We start from the raw sequence: 12,151 nt of genomic DNA, 5'->3' as shown, positions 1-12,151 counted from the left end.
AGATGGATAGAGAGACAGATACGATAGATAGATAGATAGATAGATAGATAGATAGATAGATAGATAGATAGATAGATAGATAGATAGATAGATAGATATGGATGAAGATAGATAGATAGATAGATAGATAGATAGATAGATAGATAGATAGATATGGATGAAGATAGATAGATAGATAGATAGATAGATAGATAGATAGATAGATAGATAGATAGATAGATAGATAGAGATAGTTGATAGAGAGATGGTAGCAAGATAGAGATGGATGGGGAGAGAGAGAGAGAGAGAGAGAGAACGAGAGAGAGATGGAAAGATATATATAGAGAGAGATGGATAGACAGATACCGTAGATAGATAGATAGATGATAGATAGATAGATAGATAGATAGATAGATAGATAGATAGATATGGATGAAGATGATAGATGATAGATAGATAGATAGATAGATAGATAGATAGATATGGATGAAGATAGATAGATAGATAGATAGATAGATAGATAGATAGATAGATAGATAGATAGATAGATATGGGTGAAGATGATAGATAGATAGAGATAGTTGATAGAGAGATGGTAGCGAGATAGAGAGAGATGGATGGAGAGAGAGAGAGAGAGAGAGAGAACGAGAGAGAGATGGAAAGATAGACATATATATAGAGAGGGCCAGAATAGCTCAGGCTGTTAGAGCCTGTTATTAGAACACAAAGCCTGCAATTACTGCAGGTTCAAGCCCGGCCCAAGGTTGACTCAGCCTTCCATCCTTTATAAGGTAGGTAAAATGAGGACCCAGATTGTTGGGGGGGCAATAAGTTGACTTTGTAAAAATATACAAATAGAATGAGACTATTACCTTATACACTGTAAGCCGCCCTGAGTCTTCGGAGAAGGGCGGGATATAGATGTAAACAAAATTTATTAAAAAAAAAATTTATAAAGAGAGATGGATAGACAAATACCGTAGATAGATAGATAGATGATAGATAGATAGATAGATAGATAGATAGATAGATAGATAGATAGATAGATAGATAGAAAGATAGATAGATAGATAGATATGGATGAAGATGATAGATGATAGATAGATAGATAGATAGATAGATAGATAGATAGATAGATAGATAGATAGATAGAGATGAAGATAGATAGATAGATAGATAGATAGATAGATAGATAGATAGATAGATAGATAGATAGATAGATAGATAGAGATAGTTGAGAGATGGTAGCGAGAGAGAGAGAGAGAGATGGAGAGAGAGAGAGAGAAAATGAGATGAATAGAGAGACAGATACCATAGATAGATAGATAGATAGATAGATAGATAGATAGATAGATAGATAGATAGATAGATAGATAGACAGACAGATGATAGAGATGGATAGAGCGAGAGAGGGAGGGAGATGGATAGAGAGATAGATACTGTAGATAAATAGATAGAGAGAAATAGATGATAGAGAGATGATAGAGAGAGAGAGAGAGAGAGAGATGGATAGATAGATACCATAAAGAGAGAGAGAGAGAGAGAGAGAGAGAGAGAGAGGGAGATGGATAGAGAAATAGATACTGTAGATAGATAGTGATATGGATGGATGGATGGACAGATAGATAGATAGATAGAGATAGGTAAATAGGTAGGGAGAGAGAGAGAGAGAGGGAGAGAGAGCTATGGATGGATAGATAAAGATAGAAATCAATAAGATGAACAGCATGATCCTATTTCCATTGAAAGGTACTTAACCTTCCTTCTGGTGGTGACCATCGCTATCGTGGTAAACGCCGTGATTGTCCTCAACGTTTCTCTGCGCACCCCCAACACCCATTCGATGTCCCAGCGAATCCGACAGGTGAGTCCAAAGGAGGCTCTGCTTCCTACCTGCAAGGGATGAGTGCTGGGCCTTCTCCTCCATGCTCCGGGGGTTTAGTTTTATTTTTGGAACCTTTGAGTCAAGCTTGGCTGCGGGTTTTTTTTTTGTAATAAGGGGTTGATTTATTTATATGAACTGATCTAATTTAGAGGTCCCCTGATTCTAAATGACAGCCTAGACCAGAGATGTCCAACCTTGGCAATGTTAAGACTTGTGGACTTCAATTCCCAGAATTCCCCAGCCAGCCATGCTGGCTGGGGAATTCTGGGAGTTGAAGTCCACACCCTACTGAAGTTATTAAAGAGACACACTGTCCCATCCATAGCTTCCTGTCTGTCATTCTTTCCTGTTGCTCTATCTCGCCAAGCTCCATGCTGGCTGGGGAATTCTGGGAGTTGAAGTCCACACCCTACTGAAGTTATTAAAGAGACACACTGTCCCATCCATAGCTTCCTGTCTGTCATTCTTTCCTGTTGCTCTATCCCGCCAAGCTCCATGCTGGCTGGGGAATTCTGGGAGTTGAAGTCCACACCTTACTGAAGTTATTAAAGAGACACACTGCTCTATCCATAGCTTCCTGTCTGTCATTCTTTCCTGTTGCTCTATCCCGCCAAGCTCCATGCTGGCTGGGGAAGATTTTAAAATTTGTGGACTTTAAGATTTGTGGACTTTAACTCCCAGAATTCCTCAGGCGGATGTGTCTGTTTCTCTTACCTGCCATTAAGTGGAGAGATTGCAGAGGAAGGGATTAGAAGAGAGTAAGCAAATCTGGCTGGGGAATTCTGGGAGTTGAAGTCCACAATCTTAAAGGTGCCAAGGTTTGGACACCCTGACCTACGCAGAACCGTTAAAGCTGGAAGGGACCACCGAGGTCTTCTAGTCCAACCCCCACCCCCTGCTCAAGACCAGGGGCATTATACCATCGAATCGAATAAATAAATATATATATACCATCCCAGTACACTTTAAAAGTGAAGTAAAATCAAAAAGTAGGAAACTGATCCTAGAAATTCGGAAGAGATAACCGTACTGATTTTTTTTAAAAAAAATGACCATAGGGGCTCAGCAGTCAGCTAATTCCAGGGCCTGGGACAAAGTTTTCCAAGAGTTTAGGAAGGTCTTTAGGGTGGGGGCAGTATAAATTTCTTTTGGGGGGGCTCAACCCTGAACTTAGCTAAACCTTGGATAAGGCAAGCTAAGTAGAGAGGAAAAAAAGCAACGTTCTTCGCAAATACATTACAGAGCAGGGGTCTCCAACCTTGGCCACTTTAAGACTTGTGGACTTCAACTCCCAGAATTCCTCAGCCAGCTTTGCTTGCTCTCTTGTAATCCCTTCCTCTGCATTTTCTCCTCTTAATGGCAGGTAAGAGAAACAGACACGTCTGCCTGAGGAATTCTGGGAGTTGAAGTCCACAAATCTTAAAGTGGCCAAGGTTGGAGACCCCTGTTATAGAGAGTCCTTGACTTACAACAACCATTCATTTAGTGTCCGTTCCAAGTTGCAATAGCACGGAAGAAAGTGACTCATGAGCAGTCCTCGCACTTACGACCATCGTAGCATCCCCACGATTGCAGGATCCAAATACCAGGGGTGATGTGATCACCATTTACGACCTTCCCGGCTGGCTTTGGCAAGCAAGTCAACAGGAAAGCCATTTAATGGCCATACGATTCACTTAACAACTGCAGTGATTCACTTAACAACTGCAGGCATTCACTTAACAACTGCAGTGATTCACTTAACAACTGCAGTGATTCACCTAACAACTGTAGTTTCACTTAGCAAGTGCAGGGATTCACTTAACTGCAGTGATTCACTTAACAACTGCAATGATTCACTTAACAACTACAGTTTCACTTAACAACTGCAATGATTCACTTAACAACTACAGTTTCACTTAACAACTGCAATGATTCACTTAACAACTACAGTTTCACTTAACAACTGCAGTGATTCACTTAACAACTACAGTTTCACTTAACAACTGCAGTGATTCACTTAACAACTACAGTTTCACTTAACAACTGCAGTGATTCACTTAACAACTACAGTTTCACTTAACAACTGCAATGATTCACTTAACAACTACAGTTTCACTTAACAACTGCAGTGATTCACTTAACAACTACAGTTTCACTTAACAACTGCAGTGATTCACTTAACAACTACAGTTTCACTTAACAACTGCAATGATTCACTTAACAACTACAGTTTCACTTAACAACTGCAATGATTCACTTAACAACTACAGTTTCACTTAACAACTGCAGTGATTCACTTAACAACTGCAGCAATTTGCTTTTAACAACCATGGCAAAAAAAAAAAAAAAAAGATAATAAAATTGTGTGTGACTCACTATATAAACTGCCTTGCTTAGCAACGGGAATTCTGTTCCGGTTGTGGTGCGACTAACTGAATAAACTTCCTTGCTCAGCAACAGAAATTCTGGTTTCAGTTATGGTCGTAAGTCGAGGATTTAGCAGTAATGAAAAAGGCACAGCAGTACAGGTAGTCCTTGATTTACGACCACAATGGAGCCTCAAATATCTGTTGCTAAGTGAGTCATTTGTGAAGTGAATTTTGACTCGTTTTACGACCTCTCCTGCCACAGTTGTTAAGTGAATCACTGCAGTTTATTAAGCTGGTCACCAGGTTGTTAAGTGAATCTGGCTTCCCCATGGACTTTGCTTGTCAGAAGTTCGCACAAGGGGGTCACGCGACCCCGGGACACGGCAATTGTCATAAATATGAGTCAGTTGTCAAGCGTCTGAAATTTGAGCATACGACCGGGGTGGGCTTCAAAATTTTTAGCAAGGGGTTCTCTGCCCGGTTGCTGGGTGGGCGTGGCGATGGTGGGTGTGGCCTCCTGCACCATGGTGGGGGGCATTTTTGCCCTGCCCAGGCTCCGGAGGCTTCCCTCAAGCCTCTGGAAGGGTGAAAACGGACTCCCCAGGCTCTGGAGTCTACCCTCAAACCTCCGGGAGGGCAAAAACGGCCTCCCCAGGCTCTGGAGGCCCTCTGGAGACAGAAACAGGCCCGTTTCCAGCCTTCCCAGCCTTCCCAAGCCTCCGCGCACACCCTGCACTTACCTGCATCCAAAACAGGTCGCGTGGGGGCTCCTGGGAGGGGTGGGGCAGGGTGGGAGGGGCCAGCCAGGAGTGGGATTTGGGGGTTCTCCGAACAGCACAGAATCTTAGGTTCTCCCGAACCCCTAGCAGCCCCATGGGGATGCAGCAAGTGTGAAAAACAGTCATAAATCACTTTTTCAGGGCTGTTGTAACTTTGAACGGACACTAAATGAACTGTTGTAAGTCGAGGACTCCCTCTATTCGGTCTCTTCCCTGTCTCCCCGTCCCTCCCATGAACAAATGGAAAGTTTTCCTGGCATTCCTTTCTGCTCCCGCTTCCCAACATGTTTCAGTGCCTGGCTCTGTAGGTCTTTCTGCACCTGGTCCCCCATTACCTGGGCATGCACATGAGACGCATCTCGCTCCCCGCCGAGAATCGGCTCGCACGGCGACGGAGCTCCCTGGGGCTGATGGCCAAAGCCGAGGAATACATGCTGTGGAAAGCCCGGAGCGAACTCCTGTTTGAGAGGCAGAAGGAACGAGACGGGTTGATGAAGATCCTCCTGGCCAAGATCGGTGAGCTTCGGGCAGGCTGGACGGGAGCCTGGCTGGGTATATGGGCAATGGTTCGGGAATATCAGAATAGATCTTTCCAAAGAGTTGGAAAGGACCTTGGAGGTCTTCTAGTCCAGGGGTCTCCAACCTTGGCAACTTTAAGCCTGGAGGACTTCAACTCCCAGAATACCCCAGCCAGCTTTGCTGGAATTCTGGGAGTTGAAGTCCACCAGGCTTCAAGTTGCCAAGGTTGGAGACCCCTGTTCTAGTCCAACTCCCAGCTCAGGCAGGAAACCCTATATGCATGATGGCGAACCTATGGCAGGTGTTGTGGCTCCCGCCCCCGAACCTGGCCCCATGCCCAAAAGTGCCTTGGAGCCGGGCCTGCTGCCAGAAAGTGACTCGGAGCCGGGCCTGCTGCCAGAAAGTGACTGGGACAGTGAGGGGGAAGGGCCATCAGGACTTACCTCGGGAGCACCGGCTTCCCTGGCTCAGCTCCAGGAGCCAGAAGCAGGCCAGGTGAAAGAGATAACGAGGTCTCCTTCCCCTGACTCTTTCCCCCCCCCCAGGCCATGCCTGAAGACCCAGCTGACGGCAATCAGGCTTGGCTGAATCCCAGGTTTCGTAGGCAGGAGAGAAGGGAACAACAGAAGCAAGGGAGGGGCAGGCCTAGGAAGTGCTGAGTCATGGAGCCACACCCCACAGGATATAAAAGGCAGCAAGAGCTGGTGCATCTCTTTGTATCAGGCAAATCTACTGATTGACTAGAGCTGAAGGTTGTGACTCACCAGCATCTTGGCAGCTAACGAGGGCTCCTGGCAGACACTGGCTCTTTTGCTGCCAGAGCTGATAAGAGCCGGCTAATTAAGCCATCGTTCGGACGGAGGCGGAGGAGGACAGAACAGCAGGCATGCCAGAGGTGACACACAGAGCTCTCTCTGTGGGGATGCATGCTGTTGCCAGCTGCTCTTCTGCTTTCCAACTGGTCTTCACGGCACCGTAGCGGTGGAAAATGGCCTGAAAACGGGCTGAAAAAATGGTCTGAAAATGACCTGAAAAATGGCCTGAAAATGGCCTGAAAAACAGGCTGTTTGGGGGATATTTTTCGGCCATTTTTGAGCCACAAATGGCCTGAAAACAGTCCAAAAAATGACCTGAAAATAATCCAAAAAATAGCCTGAAAATGACCCAAAAACGCCCTGAAAATGGCCTGAAAAACAGGCTGTTTGGGGGGGAGGGCGTTTTGGAGGCATTTTTCGAACCACAAATGGCCTGAAAACAGTCTGAAAAATGGCCTAAAAATGACCCGAAAAATGGCCTCAAAACGACCTGAAAAATAGCCTGAAAACGGTCCAAAATTGGCCTGAAAATGACCTGAAAAATGGCCTGAAAAACAGGCTGTTTTGGGGGCATTTTGGGGCCATTTTCCAAGCCACAAATGGCGTGAAAACGATCATGAAAACGGCCTGAAAAACAGCCAAAAACAGCCAAAAAATAGGCATGCATGTGCTGGCCAGCTGGTCTTTAGATTTCTACCACTCTGACGCCCGCATAAGCACACACATGCACGCGCATTCCTGTTTGGGCACTCGGTGCTGAAAAGGTTCGCCATCCCTGCCCTATACCATTTCAGACAAAATGGTTGTCCTATCTTTTCTTAAAAACTTCCAGTGTTAGAGCAACTTCTGGAGGCAAGTTGTTCCACTGGTTAATTGTTCTCACTGTCAGGAAATTACTCCTTAGTTCTAGGTTGCTTCTCTCCTTGGTTAGTTTTCAGAGGTGATATTCAGCTGGTTCAGACCGGTTCGGCCAAACTGGTAGTGGAACCCGCCCACCGACCCACCCCGGCTCTATGCCGTCGTATTTAGGCCAGAGGTGGGTTTCAAGCAGGTTCTGACCAGTTCTGGAGAACCGGTAGCGGAAATTTTGAGTAGTTTGGAGACCCGGTAGTAAAAATTCTGACTGGCCCCACCCACATCTATTCTCTGCCTCCCGAGTCCCAGCTGATTGGGAGGAAATGGAGATTTTACAGTATCCTTCCCCTGCCACAACCATCAAGCCACACCTACCAAGCCATGCCACACCCACCAAACCACATCCACAGAAGCGGTAGTAAAAAATTTTGAAACCCACCACTGATTTAGGCACATTTTCGACGCCAGGTGGATGCACTGAAGGTACGCACATGAAGGTACGCGTTTGCGGAAGGCTGTGCGAATGCACGCACGCTCACATTTGTGAACCGGTAGGGAATTACTACCCTGTTAAGTTCCATCCGTTCCCTCCATTAACAATGGAGATTCCAGCTGCCATTGCGGTTGTGAGTCGAGCATTGTGTCAACGCAAGTGCGGCGCTGACAGAAGAGTATTAGACGTTCAGGCAGAAATTGCCAATTCTTCGGAGCGACTCCTTGTTCTTGGTCTTTGATGTTTCTCTACTTTGATTTCCATTTGCAGGAAAAGGCTCGGAGAACGGAGGTCCCCAGGACTTCTGCAACAGCCTACGCAATGCCGCTCCGGAAATCCAGTCCTGTGTGAAGGCTTGCAACCACATCACCAAGACTTTGCAAGAGAAGAATGATTTTGATAGCGTAAGTGCCACTGTTCTGTCTCCTTCCCCACTTCGGAGTAACGAGCTGGCCTTCAGCCAGTGGATTCATGGCTCTTATCAGTCCTGGCAGAGAAATCGCAGCTGCTTGCCAAAGTTCAAACAAATGACTCACAGAGTAAGACTTCAGCTCTCTTTGAAACGGTTCAGCTAATCTTTTGCTCCCCATGGAGTGCGAGCAGTCCCAAAGCTCCTTATATATAGCTCCTTCCCTTTGATGATGCTGCCTCTCTAATCTTCTGAAGCGCGGGTTAATCCAAGCTTGATTATTATTATTATTATCAGCTGGGTCTGAAGGCGTAGCCTGAGGGAGGGAGGAATCAGGGGATGACGGCCTCATTACATCCTCCGACTGGCCTGGTTCTGGCTCCTGGAGCCGGGCCAAAGGCATCGGTGCTCCCGAGGTAAGCCTTACCGGCCCTTCCCCCTCACTCTCGGAGTCACTTTCGGGCATGGGGCCAGGTTCGGGGGCTGGAGTCACAACAGCCACAGAAAGAAGAAGGCCACATTCACGAGGGCAGGTTCAACTTCCTAAGTTGCATTAACAACAATCCTAAATTGCATTAATAGAGGGATACAATCAAGATCACATGAAGTACTAATACCACTCTATAAAGCCTTAGTAAGACCACACCTAGAGTGTTGCATCCAGTTTTGGTCACCACAATGTAAAAAAGATGTTGAGACTCTAGAAAGAGTACTGTTCTGCACCCCCCTCAACCACCCCCTAGAAGACGCACGAGCTGACTGTATTTGCCAGCAATTTATTCTTGCTATAGATATCAGCTCTGGCAACGAACCTGCAATTGCCTGCCAACTCCTCCTTATCTCTTTAATCCTACCGCAGTCTGTTGCTGGAGCAACCCAGAGTTCAGAAGTAAACAGAAGTCCAAAAAGCCAATTCCTAAGTCTCGCAATAAAGCAGCCGAAGTTTCCAAAAGTCAGCTTTTGTCCGTCACGGAGCCCAAAGGCAGCTCCACCCACTTTTATACCCTGTGGGTTGTGGCTCCATGACTCAGCACTCCCTGGGCCGGCCCCTTGCTTTCTTTTGCTGTGCACGCTTCACTCAGCGTTGCTGCCTTGCATCTAGCCACGATTGATCCTCCTCAGCTGGCTCTTGGGGTTTTGCCAGGGGGAAGGAGGGGGAAGGGGAAAGAGGCCATGTCAGCTCCTCCTCCTCCACCTGGCCTGCCTCTGGAATCTGGAGCGGACCCAGAGAGGAAGATTCTGCAGAGGGAAGCCCTGTTGGCTCTTCCCCCTCACTCTCCGTCTGTCGTGTCCCACTCCTCCGCTGACGGCCGGGTCAGGGAAATCCGAATCAGGCGTACCTCTGCAGCTCTGCCAAAGTCCTAGCAAAGTCCTCAGGGCAGGCAGGAGACCAGAAAGTGACTTCAGCAAGATATGTTTAGACTTTGCCTGACTCAGAGAATGCCAGAAAGCAGTTCCTTTATATAGGCCATGGGGTGTGGCTCCATGACTCAGCACTTATCCAGGCCTGCCCCTCCCTTCCTTCTGTTGCCTCTGCCTATCAAGTCTTCTGACGCGAGGGTCACTCCAGTCTGCAGATGTTGGTAATTGACCTCCCTCAGGCTCACATGCTGTGGAGGAGAGGGAGGGGTCTAGTTGCTCCGTTTGCCTGGGCATGGAGCCAGAGCTGGGGGCTGGAGGTATTTCTTCCTCCTCAGCCTGTCTGGGCATGGAGCCAATGCTGGGGCCGGGAGGCATACTAGGACATTCCTCCGTGTTCGGAAGCAGATAAGAAGACCCCAGCTGTGGTGAGATCGGACGAGACACAACAGAGTCACTCTCTGCCAGGAAGCCCAGCTCGGGGCCCGCAAACACAAGTGCAGAGAAGAACAACCAGGATGATTAGGGGACTGGAGGCTAAAACATATGAAGAACGGTTACAGGAATTGGGCCTGGCTAGTCTAGTGAAGAGAAGGACCAGGGGAGACATGATAGAAGTCTTCCAATATTTGAGGGACGGCCACAGAGAGGAGGAGGGGTCAACCTGTTTTCCAAAGCACCCGAAGGCCAGACAAGGAATACTGGATGGAAATTGATCATGGAGAACCTAGAAATAACAAGACATTTTCTGACGGTGAGAACAATCAACCGATGGAATAGAAGTTGTCTTCAGAAGTTGTGGGAGCTTCATCCCTGGAGGCTTTCAAGAAGAGACTGGACTGCCATCGGTCAGAATTGGTATAGGGCAGTGATGGCAAATCTTTTTGTCGTCGCGTGCCAAAAGTGGGGATGGGAGTGTGGGGGTGGGTGGGTCATGCACATGTGTCCCCACACCCATAATTAAATGTCCCCTCGCCCCCCCCCCCGTGTGTGTCACCCTCCCATACCCCCGTGCATACACACATGACCCCCCCATGCCCCGTTTTGGGCCTAGCAGTCCTACCTGAAGCCTCTGGAGGGCAAAAACGGCCTCCCTCACCCCCTAGAGGCCCTCTGGAGGCCAGAAGTGGCCCGTTTCTAGACTTCTGGTGGGCCCGGTAAGCCCATTTTTCTCCCTCCCCAGGTTCCAGAAGCTTTCCTACAGGCTGGAAAGCTTTCTTCGAGGCTAGAGACGTCATAGCGAACCTATGGCCCATATGCCACAGGTGGCATGCAGAGCCATATTGATGGGCATGTGAGCTCGGCTCCGCCAGCTGTTTTTCAGCCCTTTTGGGCCCACCGGAAGTTGGCAAATGGGCCATTTCCGGCCTCCAGGGGGGAAGCCCATTTTTGCCCTCCCCAGGCATCTAGAAAGGCTTTGGAGCCTGGAGAGAGCGAAAAACGGGCCTATCAGGCCCACCATGCCATCCTGTGCCAAAAGCAGGGGCAGTGCGGAGGGGAGGGGGGGTCGTGCGCACATGCACGGGGGCAGGGCACATAGAATTATGGGTGTGAAACACACACCCTGCACTCCCGCCACTTTTGGCACGTGACGGCAAAAAGGTTAGCCATCACTGGGCTAGAGTTTCTACCACCCAACCGGAGGCTGGAAACGTCCTGCCAGAGCCTCCGTGCGAGCCCTGTATCTAACTGGCATTCAAAACGGGCCGCTTGGAGATTCCGGGGAGGGGAGGGGCAGTGTGGGTAGGGCTAGATGAAAATCAGCTGGCCGGCACGCACACGCGCTCTGGAGCTGAGCTAGGACAATGGCTCGCATGCCCGCAGATATGTGCCATAGGTTTGCCGTCACGGGCATAGGATCTCCTGATCGGGCCGGGGGTTGGATTAGATGACCTACGAGGTCCCTTCCAACTCTGTCAATCTGTTAAATGGTTTTGGGTTCATTTCCGGGATGCTCCAAATGTAGAAGTTTTGCATTGCTGTTTATGGAGATTGATTCTCATGCCTGGAGCTTCGCTGCCTGTTCTTCCACATTTTGTTGAGAGGCAGGTTAAAATGTCTTTGAAAAAAAAAAAAAGGGAAAACTGGAAATCTTGCCATTCGGCTTCATCCCGCCGGAAAGAAAATAGACATTTATCAGCATTTCTCTTAGACCCGAATCGGAGAAAGCAATCAGACCCACATTCATCTATTCTCTCTGGCAAGCCGAAATTGATCATCAGATTGTAGCTCGGTGTATATTTTCAACCTCTCTCTCCTTATTTCCCTCAGCAGTTTTTCCCCCCATTTGGACTTCATAAATAAGTTAAGATTTAAAGTGCTGGAAAACAAATTGTTCAGTGGGCAAAATTATTTTGTTTTGTGTGTTTTTATTTTTCTGCTTGAAAGCTGTCCAAAATTTCTTTCTTTTTTTTTCTGTAAAAAGAAAGATTTCCCATCCCCCATTTCTTCCTTACAAAGATTTCTAGCCCAGTGGAAACTTTGCTTAGCTGCCTCCTTCTCCAAAAATGACATTTATTTTATTTTTATTTATTTATTTATTTTGTCAGACGGTATATATAAGCATAAGCATGAAATAATTATACAGTATATAAGCCTATATATAAGCATGAGTATGTAATAACTATATTAATTGGATATAACGAAGGAAAATAATAGGACAGGAATGGTAGGCACGCTTGTGCTCTTATGCACGCCCCTTGCAGAC

At 47.2% G+C, this 12,151-nt stretch overlaps 1 protein-coding gene across 1 annotated transcript in view; it reads left to right on the top strand.

Annotated features, from left to right (window-relative positions):
* The window catches only part of CHRNG (cholinergic receptor nicotinic gamma subunit), a 59,485-nt gene that overhangs the window by 42,322 nt on the left and 5,012 nt on the right, over positions 1 to 12,151 (top strand). The window contains exons 9-11 of the mRNA XM_058189445.1: positions 1,729 to 1,843; positions 5,303 to 5,510; positions 7,947 to 8,080. Of these exons, the coding sequence (XP_058045428.1) occupies positions 1,729 to 1,843; positions 5,303 to 5,510; positions 7,947 to 8,080 (457 nt within the window). The remainder of the gene's footprint in view (positions 1 to 1,728; positions 1,844 to 5,302; positions 5,511 to 7,946; positions 8,081 to 12,151) is intronic.

Source organism: Ahaetulla prasina, chromosome 6 (assembly GCF_028640845.1).
Source record: "Ahaetulla prasina isolate Xishuangbanna chromosome 6, ASM2864084v1, whole genome shotgun sequence".
Classification (NCBI taxonomy): Eukaryota; Metazoa; Chordata; class Lepidosauria; order Squamata; family Colubridae; genus Ahaetulla; species Ahaetulla prasina.
This window is presented reverse-complemented; position numbering and strand designations above follow the sequence as displayed.